This window comes from Hermetia illucens, chromosome 3 (assembly GCF_905115235.1).
Source record: "Hermetia illucens chromosome 3, iHerIll2.2.curated.20191125, whole genome shotgun sequence".
In the NCBI taxonomy this organism is placed as follows: domain Eukaryota; kingdom Metazoa; phylum Arthropoda; class Insecta; order Diptera; family Stratiomyidae; genus Hermetia; species Hermetia illucens.
In genome coordinates, this window is record NC_051851.1 from 35,443,144 (window position 1) to 35,457,919 (window position 14,776).

At 39.2% G+C, this 14,776-nt stretch overlaps 1 protein-coding gene across 6 annotated transcripts in view; it reads right to left on the bottom strand.

Moving 5' to 3' along the window:
• The window catches only part of LOC119652340 (V-type proton ATPase 116 kDa subunit a1), a 45,736-nt gene continuing 30,960 nt past the window's right edge, over positions 1-14,776 (bottom strand). For 3 of the 6 annotated variants that reach the window (XM_038056362.1, XM_038056361.1, XM_038056358.1), the window contains exons 6-12: positions 2,705-2,831; positions 2,192-2,581; positions 1,362-2,130; positions 1,085-1,302; positions 803-1,019; positions 571-742; positions 408-513 (exon numbers count right to left, since the gene is read on the bottom strand). In XM_038056362.1, coding sequence (XP_037912290.1) covers positions 408-513; positions 571-742; positions 803-1,019; positions 1,085-1,302; positions 1,362-2,130; positions 2,192-2,581; positions 2,705-2,831 — 1,999 coding nt within the window. Of the gene's footprint in view, positions 514-570; positions 743-802; positions 1,020-1,084; positions 1,303-1,361; positions 2,131-2,191; positions 2,582-2,704; positions 2,832-10,346; positions 10,389-10,970; positions 11,069-14,776 lie in introns of all 6 variants that reach the window. The other 3 variants (XM_038056357.1, XM_038056356.1, XM_038056360.1) reach the window with 3 other exon arrangements.

Genomic DNA, 14,776 nt, shown 5'->3' on the forward strand with positions numbered 1-14,776 from the left:
TTTTTGCTGCAACTAGGTTTTATTGTGTACACTTTTCAATGGAACTGACAAATAGAAGAACAACAATTAAACGGGATGGCCGTTTTCCATTGATTTACACTATTAATATATTTTGCTACTACATGTAAGCATTAGCGCCGCAAAGCCGCATTAATTACACTATTATCGTTAATCTTCTCATCTAGACATAAAAAGCAATACCAATTATTTGAATTGATCTCAAATTTGTTATATAAGTGTCCACGGAATAAGGCCGTGAACCGATTATCCATAAAATTACTCAGATATATTTAAATTCGATATTCATTTCAACACGCTACATGTAGAGGCAAGTACAGTATTAAACTATGTTGTCATAGATATTGTTGTATTTTTTTGTAATGAATGTTATGTATTCATAAAGCTGCTCACTCTTCAGTGGCAGCTTGTCCTCCCGCTTCTAAAATAGCCTCGAAGGAGAACGGTTGGAACGCATAGCCGGCACCAACGTAGAACTTACTCTGGAACTCCACCCTGCAAGCGGATAAAAAAGTTAGATCGAAAGATACATGTATTCGGTATCGTTTTTACCAGTGAAGACGTAGAGTATGCAAGAAGGCCGAAAGACCTTCCATCAAGACGAGGATGCCAATGGTGAGGGCAGCCCATGCGCCAAATACCAAGTACAATAGTATTGCTGGGGAAAAGCCAGACTTTTTGAGAGGAATTGCCAGGACCATGTTCCATAATACTTCAGCCAATTCTGTACGTTAGAAAATGATTAGGGTTGGAAACGGAGGGTAGCTATGTAAATGAAACTTACGGGCGTGAGCCAGAGACAAGGCCCATAAACGAAGATACGAGGCCGTGTGTGATACAGAGCCCAATACGTATTCAATAGTATGAATGGCTTGGTGGATAAAGACTTCAGACAGTTCTTCATTGTCGTGGCCATGGGCAGCAGCGGCTTCGCCTCCATGTTCTTGAGCATTTAGTCCGACTTCAGCGTCTCCGTTTTCTACTGGTTCAATGGGTTTGAGCTGTTGAGGTTAAAATATAAAGCATTTAAGAAAACATGAAGCATATAAGACGATTTAGAACTTACATTCTGATGTTTCCTTTCCCTCATAATATGAATCGGTTTGCCAAGCAACATCCACGGAATGCAGAGAACAGCGATGATTACCAAAAGCTTTTCGAAGAATCCCTCCCCAGCATACATGTATGCTTCACAGTTTTTCGTCGGCTCGTTCGGTGCTTTGAACAAGACCATGTTAATGAAAGTAATCAAGATCGATGGGGCACATGCGGAAGAGTTTGGAGCTGAAATGTAATCCCGAAGTTACTACTAAAGTTTCAAAATTGCTCTGATGCTACTTTACCTACGTTGCTGGCAGAATACTTGAACCACTTGATGAACATCAACAAAACCATGTAGAAGAAAAGGAAGATCAAGAAGATCATTTGCGGAATGAACTCGAAAAGGATGGAGACACGATTTCTGAAGTAGCGATGATTGAGCAAGCTCAACGATACACCGAATATCATGTGGACAACACCGAAAATAATGGAAATCTTCATTTTGTAGGCGTTCTGGAATATGATCTTGTTGGCACTTGCGACTTGCCAAATTGGATCCATGCCGAATGGATATGGATATTGCAAGTACGCGTCGCTTCCGGGATCCAGTTGTAAGACTTTATTATCCATGACCGTTGACGTATTGTACACGATTCGCCATTGCGAACCGAAAATATTCAACGACTTTGAAAAGATGTCGTTGTAAATCAAACCTGTATACATTGAAAACGCGCCCATCAGGAAAATAATATACCGACCGCCGAAGAAGATATTCCAAATCTCGTTATCGCTTTTCTTTGCTGCCAATGGTTTTTCCTTTAAGATCATCCATAAGCCGAACAACATCATTATCGAGCCGTGCCCCAAATCGCCGAACATGACAGCGAAAAGGAAGGGGAATGTTATAATTGTATAAGGTGAAGGGTTCATTTCACGGTAGTTAGCGACTCCATAGGCGTCAATCAATGCTTGAAAAGCTTTCGTAAACTTGTTGGTCCGGTTGTATGTTGGTGGATTTTCAAAAGTTTGCATCCGATTCAGAATTGGCGGTACCGAAGATCCGGAACGTTCCTGAAGAAGCAATAGCTCATGATGAAATCCAGAAGAAAAGTATTTCATGCAGTTTACTTACAGTTCCTCTCCTTAAGGCCAGTTGGATGGTTTCAGTATCCAAAACTGGAACCCAACATTCAGCAATCAAACACTTTTGCGTAACATCTAAATTGAACAGGTTCAAAGTGTGATAGATGGCCTTAATCTTTCGCACTTTAACGAACCAATTCTTCAAATTCTTTGCTGCAGCAACGAGGACACGATGTCGATGGTCCTGAGTTTGTCCTAGGACTGTATTTAAATCTTCGATCCGGGTCATTACACCCATGGCCATCTCACGGCGATCTGCAGGTGCCTCGGGGCATGGATACAAAGTAGCCCGGAAACCTTCGCAGATCTTCTTCACTCGGGTTTTTAATTGGTCACCTTGGAAGAATATGATGAATACTGACTTGAAGACTTGATCGCCCTGTGGACATGTAGAAGAATATTTTGTTACCGAAACTGATCGTGGGCCAGAATGGAACAGGGTCTGATTTGTACAACACCCCGTTCCGTCATCAAAACAAAGAACGCAAGAAATCCTACTCACATTCGATGGATCCTCCAGTGGCGATTCAATCATTGCCTGACGTAGAAATACATTTCCTCGGCAAGCACGCCATAACATTCGCTCAAATGCTGGCAATCTTTCACGTAAAATAACTCCGGCAACAAAGCTGTTTTGTTTTCGAATTTTGTTTTGTTTATTGAAATTAAGAAATTTCACGAAAAAAGAGAAGAAAAAAATTTAAATGAAAAACGACATTCAAAAAACCATAAAAAGATAATGTGAACAGAAAAGAGTGAAATTCTTTAAAAGAAAAAGGAAAACAAGTTATTAGTTTCAAATTAGACACGATTATGAATGTGAGCATAATAATAAAAAATTGATTATGCTGATTTTGACGTCACACTTTTTGTGGCTTCGTCGCTTGTAAAATCATTCTTAATACGAAATTTGCTTTTGCATTAAATGAAAACCAAAATTGTTCCTCCTAAAACAACCTGCATTTATTTATATCATTTGATTTTTGATGACTAATATTACAATCCTCGTTAAAAGAACAAATTGAAGACATATTTCTGGTCTCCTGATTTATCAACCTTATCCTACCAATACCAAAACACATCTCCGAAACATTGGATTTGAGCCTCAACCTAGAAGCGATTAAAAAAAAACAATCTGGAGACACATCCAAACGACTATAGTTTTTTGTAACCATAGACGACCCCGTGCGCCTTTCTAAATGGCCGATTCTGTTCGTTTCTTCCTAAATCGTATGTACTGCGCGTTTCAAAAAAATCACAGAATTACAATTCCAGGCACAATATGAAATAAATAAATACTACGCTTGAATAAGATTGGGAAATAGCAGGTGACTAAATAAGTTCAATAAAAATGGCATGGCGAGGTTTATCCGCCATGTTATTTTCATAACATTTTAGCCCCAAGCCCAGATAAATGAGGGCTTGAAACAATGTGCTTAGAACTCTCTTCAGTAAAATAAAACGCTGAGATCAGAAAAAGAGATAAAGTATATGTCGCGCTACTCCATTCTGTTGATCCTATTGGGAAGTTTCCATGCCCCGGAGGGGCCCCAGCTGCGACAAGCCTTCTATGACTGGTGAACGGCAGAAATTGCTGACCTACCATAAAGGCAAAGTAGCAGCAAAAAGGAGACTCCGCAGTTCGATAAATAAAAGCAAAGCTCGCGGCTGGAAGAACCTAGTTAACGAGGTAAATGAGGAAACGTGGGGACTTGACTATAAACTTATCATCCGGAAAATTGGGGCTCTCAGAAACCCTCCATACTAAGTACCGACCAGATGGACTGCATTGTACGGCCATTAATCCCTAGATATTCCGTGCGGGTTGTCGAGGACTGCCCCGTTTTCACAATGAAAGAGTTCGAAGCAATTCTCATCATGAAAAATAAAAAGGCGCCAGAATGGTATCCCGGCGGAAGTTTACAAACTGGTGTTCCGCCAACGACCAGACTTGCTATTTGGGGCGTCCAACGCTTGTTTGAAGGAGGACATTTTCGCTTGTCGCACTACTCAACAAAGGAAAGAGATGCGCTGAGCTGCTGTCTGCATACGGGCCGCTGTGTATGCTTTTCACAGCCGGTAAAGTACCCGAAAAGCTAATCGGGAGTGGACTTGCTGAAGCAATCCGCGCTGCCGGGGACTTATCCACAGGGTAGTTCGGGTTCAGAGCAGGGAGATCAACGGTGGATGGGGTTTATCGAGCCAAGCTACACAGTCGCCGATCTTAACGGATAGTACTCCTCATAACGCTTGATGTTAAAAATGCATTCAATTCCGTAAAATGGACAGATATGTTAGACACATTAGAAAACTCATTCTCCGCGCCGAGTTATCTCTTGCGGATAATGGGAGATTATCTGAAAGACCGCTCCCTGTTCTATGAGACGCTTTGGGGCCAAAAGAGGATGGAGATAATGTCGGGAGTAGCACAGGGATCTATCCTAGGGCCGGACCTCTGGAACGTTTTCTATGATAATTTGCTAATATTTGATATATCAGAAGAGTCGCGTCTGGTTGGTAATTGTTCAGACGACATTGCGGCACTTCTTGCCGGACGCACTGTTGAATAGGCGCAAAGCAGACTTGGCATATTTATGCTACGGGTAAGCGGATGGATGACTGTTCACGATTTAGCCTTGGAAAAAACCGAAGTAGTCATCTTAACCAGAAAGAGAATCTTGACCCTGCGTCCCATATCAATCGACGAGTTGAGTATAGAGCCAAAACCAGCAGTTAAATAATGTGGTTTTAATGCTCGACTCGAAGATGAGCTTCTTCGAGCGAATCTAAGCAACAGCGAAAAGGGCTGCAATTGGAGTCTCGGGCTTGAGTTGGCTAATGGCGAATGTTGGAGACCCCATATCTACCAGGAGACGTATTCTCATGGGAGCTACGTAATCCGCCGTACTACGGCGCGGAAGTATGGGCTGATACCCTTGATAAGGAGGTGCATCGTAAACGCCTTGCCCAAGTGCAGAGATGGGGAGCTTTGTGAGTGGCGTCTGCTTATCTCACTTTTATCAAAACTAGTCGAGATGGTGATCGCGATAGTAATTCTCGTTGCCTTCCTTACAAAGGAACGTAAAGCCATCGACCGGCAAGGGGTTCCCTGAACGAACAACTCCCTTCCTCTTCTCCCCTCCCATTGGTGAAAGAAATTCCCTGACTTGAAGGCTCCCTACGGAGGGAGAGTTAGCTCGAAGTAATGTTACAAAAGGGTCCAGGCTAGTTTTCTTATGACAGAGAGGTGCGTTTAGTTGGCGGTCTGGCGCGTACCGTTACGGAAGTCCAACACTCTGCGCGTAAACGCATTCACCTACCCTACCCCGAAAAAAAAATCCAACTGGAACTCTCTTGATGCCAGGTCCTGTAAGAAACCGATCAAGAAAATGTGTGTAAGCTATTTAAGAAGCCTTGGTAAAATACTGGAGCGTCTAATTCAGTGAACGAGGCAGGGAGTCCCATATCTTGTCGAGAAATCAGCAAAGATGTTTAAGGCATGGACGACATAATCAAGTAAATCTGGGAAGAGGCGTATCGATATTCGCATTTGGCAAACAAATCCGATGGTTGAGCTGTGACATAGAACGCGGATACGGTAGAAACATCATATAAACTTTTCTACTTTCGCTGAGAATTTCGTGACGCCATTAAAGAAGAGTATTTCGATGACTGGTTTATGAAGCTTATTATTTATTATAGCCGACTGCACACGTCAGACTGGTCGATTCGATGTCTCGAGAAGGACGCTTTTTAACAAATGGTACAAAAACGTGTCTGCCAATCACTATATCGTTATTTCAAATGATCTTAAAGGAGGTCGTTATCATGTTTCGGCTCGACCTTCTAGCAAACTAGAATAATTATGATTCATGACACCGTTTAAAAACACATTAAAGAAGTTGTGAACACCCACTAGTGTGGCATCCGAAAATACTTTTTTTAAGTTGCCCTGAGCCATGATATCGAGCTGGAAAAATTTTTACAATGAGTCGCCAGTTGCTGCCTAATGTTGATAAACCTGTAGGTGAACCAGCCTTTTAGACACAATTTGAGAAATGTTGGTACGCGTAATATGCAATGTTCCCAATTGTTGAAAGCCAAGGACAGAACCAGGTCGACAGTAATTGATTACTTGCTTGGCGGAAAATGCAATTCTCGGAAAGGATAGTGCATATATTGTAATCCTGCACGTGATCAATGCATTCAATTCGGTTTATATGTCTCTGGTGTTGATTGACATTGTAAAGGCTCTGATATGTCACGAATGATGGACTCAAGGAGTACGTTGGGTCCGTGGGTGCCCTGCAGGGACATGGTCCACTGCTGTTGAGCATCTTGTACAATGATACTTAATCTTTCATTCCTGGAGGAGGCCGTGGTAGGTGTTGCCGACGAGTCAGTACTGGCTGTTGAGGGTTGATTGAAGGGAGCCGGGCTGACAATTGTAGAAGAAAGAAACGGAAGATGGTTCTGATCACCAAGCGCCGTAAGAGAAATAACACGCGCATTGCAATTGGGAGTCATATCATGACTTCTAAACTAACCCACAATTTTTGGAAGTGGTGATATGACATAGCATCTTTTGCTTAAATACGCTTTCACTCCCCCCAGGACTTCCCGAGATGTCCGCAATACTCTAGAAGTGTGACCTATTCATCGCCACTTCCGCTTTCCGATCGTATTACCCACGGTGCCGCCGTTGGTAGAAGCAACGTTTTATAGATATACAAATTGATCGACGCCTCCAATAATTTGCCTATTAATGCAAATAGGGAGACGTCAGACTGAGAACCTTGATTTTGTGCGTGCTTATCTTCAATCCAGCTTTATCTGCGTCTCTTTCTAAATCCAGAGCCATTTGGCCAAAGTCTATGACCACGTGAGACAGCAAACTGATGTCATTAGCGTAGTCGAGGTGTTTCAGAAAAGATATCATCGCCCATTGAATTCCTCCACGTCCTCCGAACAAGGCAGCATGAAGAACGTGACTGGTAACAAGAAGAAATAATATCGGAGACAAGATCGAACCCTGGTGGGCTTCGCTTTGGAGAGATTTTACTTCGGTACCGCACGACATTTTGCGTCATTGTATATCCGCTCTGATAATAGCTATTAGTTTCTCCGGAGTGTCCCTCCTGCAGAGAGCACGTCACGTACACTCCCTGCTCACGCTGTCGAAAGCTTTCTCGAAATCGATGAAGAGCAGCTGAAGCAAGGATCTAAATTCCGCACACTGTTCCAAAACGATCCAAAATGTTGATATGGTCAAAACAGGATGATCCAGAGCAGAAAACAAACTGCTCTCTATCGATCAGGCTCTCGAGATGTGTTTGATGCGTTCCAGGATTGTTAGCTACCGTCTTTGCGATGGTAAGAAGCATGCAGACACCCCTCCGATTAATACACTCAAAACGGATGCCCTTATTTGGAATTTTAACGATAATCCGTTTACTCGAATTCCCAAGATTTTCGTACGAATGGAAGTAGCAGATCTGCCAAAAACATAACAGAAACTTTCAACCCATCTCAGAAGAAAGCCGAAAGGGAGATTGTTGGAGGCGATGTATTCTGGAGATTAAGACTCAATTTTGGTTGTCACGCCATTGACGATGATGATGATTGAAAATAAATGAATGAATAAAAGGTATGAATTGTAATTTAATAATGGGCGAGATTACCGAAACCGAAGTAGTGCTTTTATTGGAAACAACTTTATTCTAATAATTGCTATTTCTTAAAAATTCAGTAGTTACGTAAGTTACATTTCTTACTATAAGCAGTTTTTTTTTATAGTTCATCAATCAATCCTATGATCAGATATTATTGACACTTTAAATTATAAAATTTTGTCCAAATAATTAGTATGGTTTTGCCATCTTCTTTTGAAGGATCGCACACATCTTTTGATGCCAGTGAAAATTACAGATCTAACCTGGTTGACCATTTTCATATCATAAGCTCAAGAAGGACCATGATTAAAGTGCAGTCATGTAATAATAATAATCGTTGGCGCAACAATCCAATTGGATCAGTACCTTGAAGTGTATTAGAGCACTTCATTCAAGACCTTAGCGGTACACTAGCCATACATCGAAAGGGAGGGGGGGTGTACATTTGTTCACCCAATATATTTATGTTGGGTATCAAGTGAAAGGTCTCGATTAGTACTTTTCGAAGCCGTTAATTTTAACATTTGTTAGAAAGGCGGAGAGTGGGACGGGTGGAAAGTGATGGTTTTTTTAACGGATCCATTCTCAGAAACTATCCAACCGAAAAATCTGAAAAAAAAAATCATGAAGCTGCCTCTATATGGTGTCCAGGCCTCAAAGTACTCTCCATATCGATATCTGCTCAAATTAAGTAAATAATAGTATATAACTATATTTTTGGGGAAATTGAGTAAAACCCCCCTTAAGTGTATCCCAGAGTTATAAATGTAGTAGTACAGAATGTAATATGAAGCATGTTATCCCCAAGTTTGATCAAAATCATTCTGTTACTAACAAAGTTACAGTAGCTCAAAGCTGAATTTACCGTGTCAATTTACAGCAACTAAATATTAATATCCCACTAAAGTCAATAGTCTGAGATCCTAAATGTATATACGTAACGAGCTACGTACAAATGGTATAGTTCTGCACTCAAATATACTCACAGAAGAAACAAACAAAACCTTTCCTATCTGAAGCGCCAGGCTTCCGGTTTCCCGATTTGTTTCTATGGCGATAGGCTGATGATTATTCAAATTTTTATGAAAAATTTCTCAGTTTGCCTGGACTGGTGAGTGTTGTGCAGTTGCCAGTGCGTTGTTAATCGAAACATTATTTCCGAATGGATCAGATCTTTAAACGCATGCATGTTTATACCAAACATGTCAGTCCATGCTTTTCATCAGTCCTGACCAGCGTGACTTATGGCAGACAGATGAGATACTGATGGTGTAAGGTCAGCCATAACAATGGCATGCGGCGCTGCACTAAATTCTCTGACAGGCAACTTGGCCGCGTCGCGCCGTCCCGCGTCACTGAAGAATAAAGAATATTTTGCATTCACTGCAGCTTGTAGCCGCGCTGTGTAAGGTAAATGTGGTCGTACATTAAAGCTAAATTTGCGCTGGTCTGGTCTATTGATTTGATTATTTGTATTATTTTAATCTGGTCAACGCCATAATAAGATACCATTTTTTCGAATTCTGGGATTTTACTTATTTCTCTCAAATTTCGAGTTACTGCAGAATGCATTCGACAATTTGCACCTGAAAACAGGAAACCTAAAACAATAGAACTGAAACAAATATAAAATATGCAATTCAAAATTCGGAACAGAGTACTCACGACAAAAATTAGGTGAAATAAGCTTCGCTTTAGAAGGAACAATTTGATTCACATTCATATTTTCACATTGATCGTTTGACTGATAAAAAAGTCAAAATAAATTATCAAAATCAACGTAAAAAAGCACATCGACTCAAAGAATTAAAGTTAATATTTGTTTATCCCAATTATACATCTACATGTTTTCATTTCCTTCAAACTCAATTATAAAAATGCACATATTTTCCATCTACAATTTCTCGTTTTAAAGAAAATATACCAAATCTTTAATTATATATTTGTTTTTAGTTTTTTTTTGAATGTTTCCACCCAAAAAAATTTTGATCGAAAGAAAGGAATAGACAAAACGTAAAAGGCTCGGGCAAACGGAGGACAAAACGATCATTTTGGACGGAAAACAATACTGAAAAAAGCAATAACAAAAACAAGATAACAATCCATACACAATAATGGTTTGATATGGTGAGGCGTGTCTTTAGAAATTTCTTCAAATGGTCATACATGATATGATGGGCGTCTAAAACTATGCGTACGTACATCTTCTAACAATATTTAGGTATATTCCAAACGTGAATGAGATACTTCATTGGAAACTTTCACAAAATCAAAAATTTACGTATGGAAGATGAGCCAAAATTAAAGCTAATGATTGGTTTTTCTTAGAGGAACGTGAACAAAACGCAACTAGTTCACACTCATGATAATTATGTATAAAAAACAATGCACACAATACCAAAATTACAAGTTCATATGGAATTGGTTGCAATTTATCCTAGTCTAAGTACATCTTTAACATATTTTACCGACCATGGCAGATACTCTTCAGGCTCTTGAGGTTTTTCCAGAAAACTATGCAAAATATTTGTTTAGTTGGGTTAACTTTGAGTTTACTATTATTATTTTCTAAAAATGTTGTGTTAAAATATTAGTATAAGTGACGAACGTAAAAATATAGAGTGTGGGTTGAGAGAGATTAGTGTGACGGGTGTTATGGGGTCTGATGTGTGTATTAAATCATATAAGTGACGAGATAGTTTACTTTGCTGAGGTAGGGCACAACACTCTGCACTAAAGCTATGGGACGGTATTTCAATTTCCAAATTTGAAATAGCGTCTGAATACAAAATGATTTTCGTTCGAATACTAAAGAACTCATTGAAGTTGGGTTCATAAAAAATACAATTTCGTTCAAAAAACAGGCTTCCACCAATGTTATATGGAATTTGTTAGTGGTTTATCCCTCATTGTTAGACTCAGACGGTATACCCGTTTTACATAAGTTATTTGATTGAACAAAGAAAAGAGAATACCAATGAATTGCAGATTGTTAACATAATTTTAATATTTGACCACATTTGATGGAGTAATTTGAATTGAATTGTTATATATGTTTATTGTTTGTTAACACATTGTGGTATGAAAGGTACCTACCCAAGTTGAACAGGTCCCATTGAGTGGCCAGTTCGAGATTCATCCGTAATTAAAGCCCGAGTCATCGATTCTGTGGTAGTGCTCAGACCACCTTCTTGCTATAATTTTATCAACGGATGGCATAATATTTTTATGTGAAGAGTTGTTTTTCAAATTGTAACTTATGATTTTACGTTAAATATTACCAAGAATTTATTTTGAAATTTTATTTATAAAAAGATTATGATGTAGAGTAAAATTGTACGAAGTACTTTTGAATAAATAAATACATACAAGTGTGTTAGTCAGGATAGTAGAGGATATAAGATAAATAATGCTGCGGTGCTGTTTTAAGCTTTTTTCACTAAATTCTAAAATCTATTTTTCGCATGCAAACTCAATATCATAATGCTTTGCAGTTTTCACGCAATCCTTCAATCGGACGGAAATTTATCAAAAAGATTGTAGTTCAAATTGGAGACAATGTTTCTAGATAAAAACGCATTCGCATTCTAACGAGGATACATTCAATCCATTATCTAAGCAATTAATCTCAAATATTATCTGAAGAAGATCAACAATTTGTCATAAATTATGAAAGATATCCCGTGGCACCATAGCCATACTCAAAAAGTATTCCATTTCAGTGTCATGACATTTTCCATAAAAGTAATCAGAACCTGATCGCATGACAATAGTTAGGGTTCACTCCATGCCTAGCGAAAAGCGGGGGATTCACATCGGGCCCGGAAAAGAAGCAAACGGAATAAGTTTGTTTGTGTAATTTCGGATTCGGATTTTCTCCGTGACTCTGCTTCACCCCATCAGAAGTCTGCTGCTATGACTTTTATCTAAGCGTACTTTACATCCTGATTATCTTGGGATTGCCTTCAGTCGATTGAAGTTTGGCATATATTAATGACGAACAATATGTATAGAGCCCTGGTCAAAAGTATAAGACACCTTTATAAAATATTGATAACTTTAAATGTTCGAATGACTTTCACAAATGCGTTGAACACAAGCCAGACCGACATCATGAGATAACATAAGACTCTTTATGATAGTTAGTATCATATCTGAAACGTAAAGCTTGGAACACGTGTTTTAGAATTTCTCCTTGAAAAAGTGCTATTCTTAGTGGAAATGCGCTTTGAAGTTTTCCTAGTTAAGCACTGTTGTTTCGTTTCCGAAAATGGCAAGACTGAGAGCGTTTCCCATGAAAAAACGAATAAAAATTCAATTTTCACACGGAAAAAAGGAAGCCGTCTCAACGTGTTCACGACGTGCAGTCGAGTCGTTATTAAAAGGTTTAACAAAAAAACTACCACGTTAATAGACTAAAAACGGGGAGAAAAGACATGTCCATGACGCGCCAGAATAGAAAATTTATCCGCGACTCGTTTAAGAACCACAAAAAAACATTGCCTAGGCTTGTTGCGGATCTGTAGAAAAAAGATGGAATTATATAATAAAACACGCAAACATATATTCCAGTTTTATTTTCGATTTTTTTTTACTTTTTAGAAATTTTCCAAACATGTGTTTCGGGGACAATCATGTGTCCTTCAGTGCTAATTCTATATTTTATAGAATTCTATATATTATAGAATTAGCACTAAAGTAAATTGGAATCTATTTTTAAGTGTTTTAATTAACTGTAGAAAACAAAGTAGCTTTTCTTTATACATATATCCTACGAAGATGGAAAGATTATTAGTGCTTTTACCACAAGAGGAATTGTCGAAGCGGAGCGCTGCAAGGCTTACAAAGTCAGAAAGAAGCCGTGGCTTTTACAGTAAAACAAAAAATAATTGCTTGATAGGTGCTCGAGCACACACCAAAGCACTGCATCACATACGCGGCATTAACACCACATCTTATGCACGGAATTTTTCTTCGCAATTACCGCCCCCGGTTGAAGATGCGCAATGATTTTTTTCTACCATCAAATTTCAAACAATGCGCTAAGATTTGAATCTCATTTATAGTCTTTCTAGACTAGCAAATTTGGAGATGACGAATTTTAATTTGTGTCGATGAAGAATATCATCCGGATTGTGTAAAACATATTGCCCAGTACGAAGGAAACAGTATTATGCTCTGGAGATGTATGGCGTTGTTTGTGAATGTCGAATGAACAGTGAAAAATTGTTGCGAATTGCCTTGATGCCTCCATTAATAAACATTTTCGATGACACTAACTAAAATCAGCGACCGCAAAGCGTTGCTTTGGTGACAATAGCATCGTTCTCTTAGACTGGGTTAGTCCACAAATTGGAACCCCATCGAATACATTTGGTGCATTCTAAAGCACAACGTAAGAAAGCATAGCATTACCTCTAAAACAGTACACAAAAACGTTTTAATCCAAAAATCGAAGACCGCAAAGAATAGCTACCGTAATAATACAATTGAAATCTCTAGAAGAGTTTTATTTAATATACTAAACAAAAAAAGGAGAAAAAGTACAGGACAATCAATTACGAGGGCTGTTCAAAAATTAATTATAATGGTGGCAGGGACGGAAATTGAGTTCGGTAATACTGCATACCATCATTTTCAGCATTCTAACACGTGTTTAGTATTCAAATCTGGTTTGACCACCAAGTTGTATCATTCCAAATTTTACTGCATCATGACAATGCGAGATAGGCAGGGCATCGAACCTATACCCCGCCCACCCTATAGCGTGGATCCAACTGTGATTTTTTGCTGTTCCCCGAATTATCCCCAAGGAGGTGAAAAATCAAGACAAATAACGAAGTCATAAATGCTGTGGAGGTGCAATGTAAGAAGCTTGCAAAAGTGTATAACAACTGAGGGAGGTTATTTTGAAAAAGAACATATTGAATAACATATTGTGAAAGCGGATCGAACTGACTCGGAAGGTGAAGATGTGGTTTCAGAGAAACCCTCGAGGCAGAGGGAAATAAATGGTCAAAAAACTAAGAATATCAGAGCGAAGCATTTGACGCATATTGGCAAATGAACTTAAGGTTAAATTTTAGAAGTTTCAAAAGCACACGATCCTATGTCATAACAAAAAAGTTTGCCCCGAAAGAGCAAACAAGCTGTTGCGTTTGCACAAAAATAGCCAATTTCCGCACATTGTGTTCTGTAACGGGAAAAATATCCTAATTGAAACACAAACTCACAAAATAATTGGGTCTATTTAGCTGAACACACATACGAACATCTGAGCCTCCGACAATTTGCTCTCACAAGTAATGGTTTAAGCAGCAGTGATCGCTGATGGATGCCCCCCAATCGCTTTCATCGTGTCTGACGTCAAAGTTGATTCGTCTTATTATAACGATAATGTTTTAGAGGTGGCTTTGGCGCTATGGACGCCCAGACTTTTCGGTCATAAGCCGAGATATTTCAACAAGACCACAAAGTTCGTGTGAACCAAGATTGGCTAAACAAACCATGTTCCACAGTTCATTTCCTTGGTGCAAGTCCGACGAACTTTTTCATGAGGTCCATTTTGGAGAGCACGGTGAAGACTAAACAGCAGAACAGTAGGGACAGTCTGAAGAAAATAATAATAATAATAATCGTTGGCGCAACAATCCAATTGGATCAGGGCTTTGAAGTGTGCTAGAGCACTTCATTCAATACCGCAGTGGTACACTACAGTATACTGTAGGAGGCAATGTGGTCAGCATTGCACTGAAGAAAATGATTTAACGTAAATGGGCCGAAATTTCACAACATTACATTCGTGCTGCATGCGGCTGATTTTTAGGCCGTCTCAGTCAAGGTAAATGTAGTCACATCGAGACAAGTAAATGAATCTTGATTTTATGATTATTTTCACATAT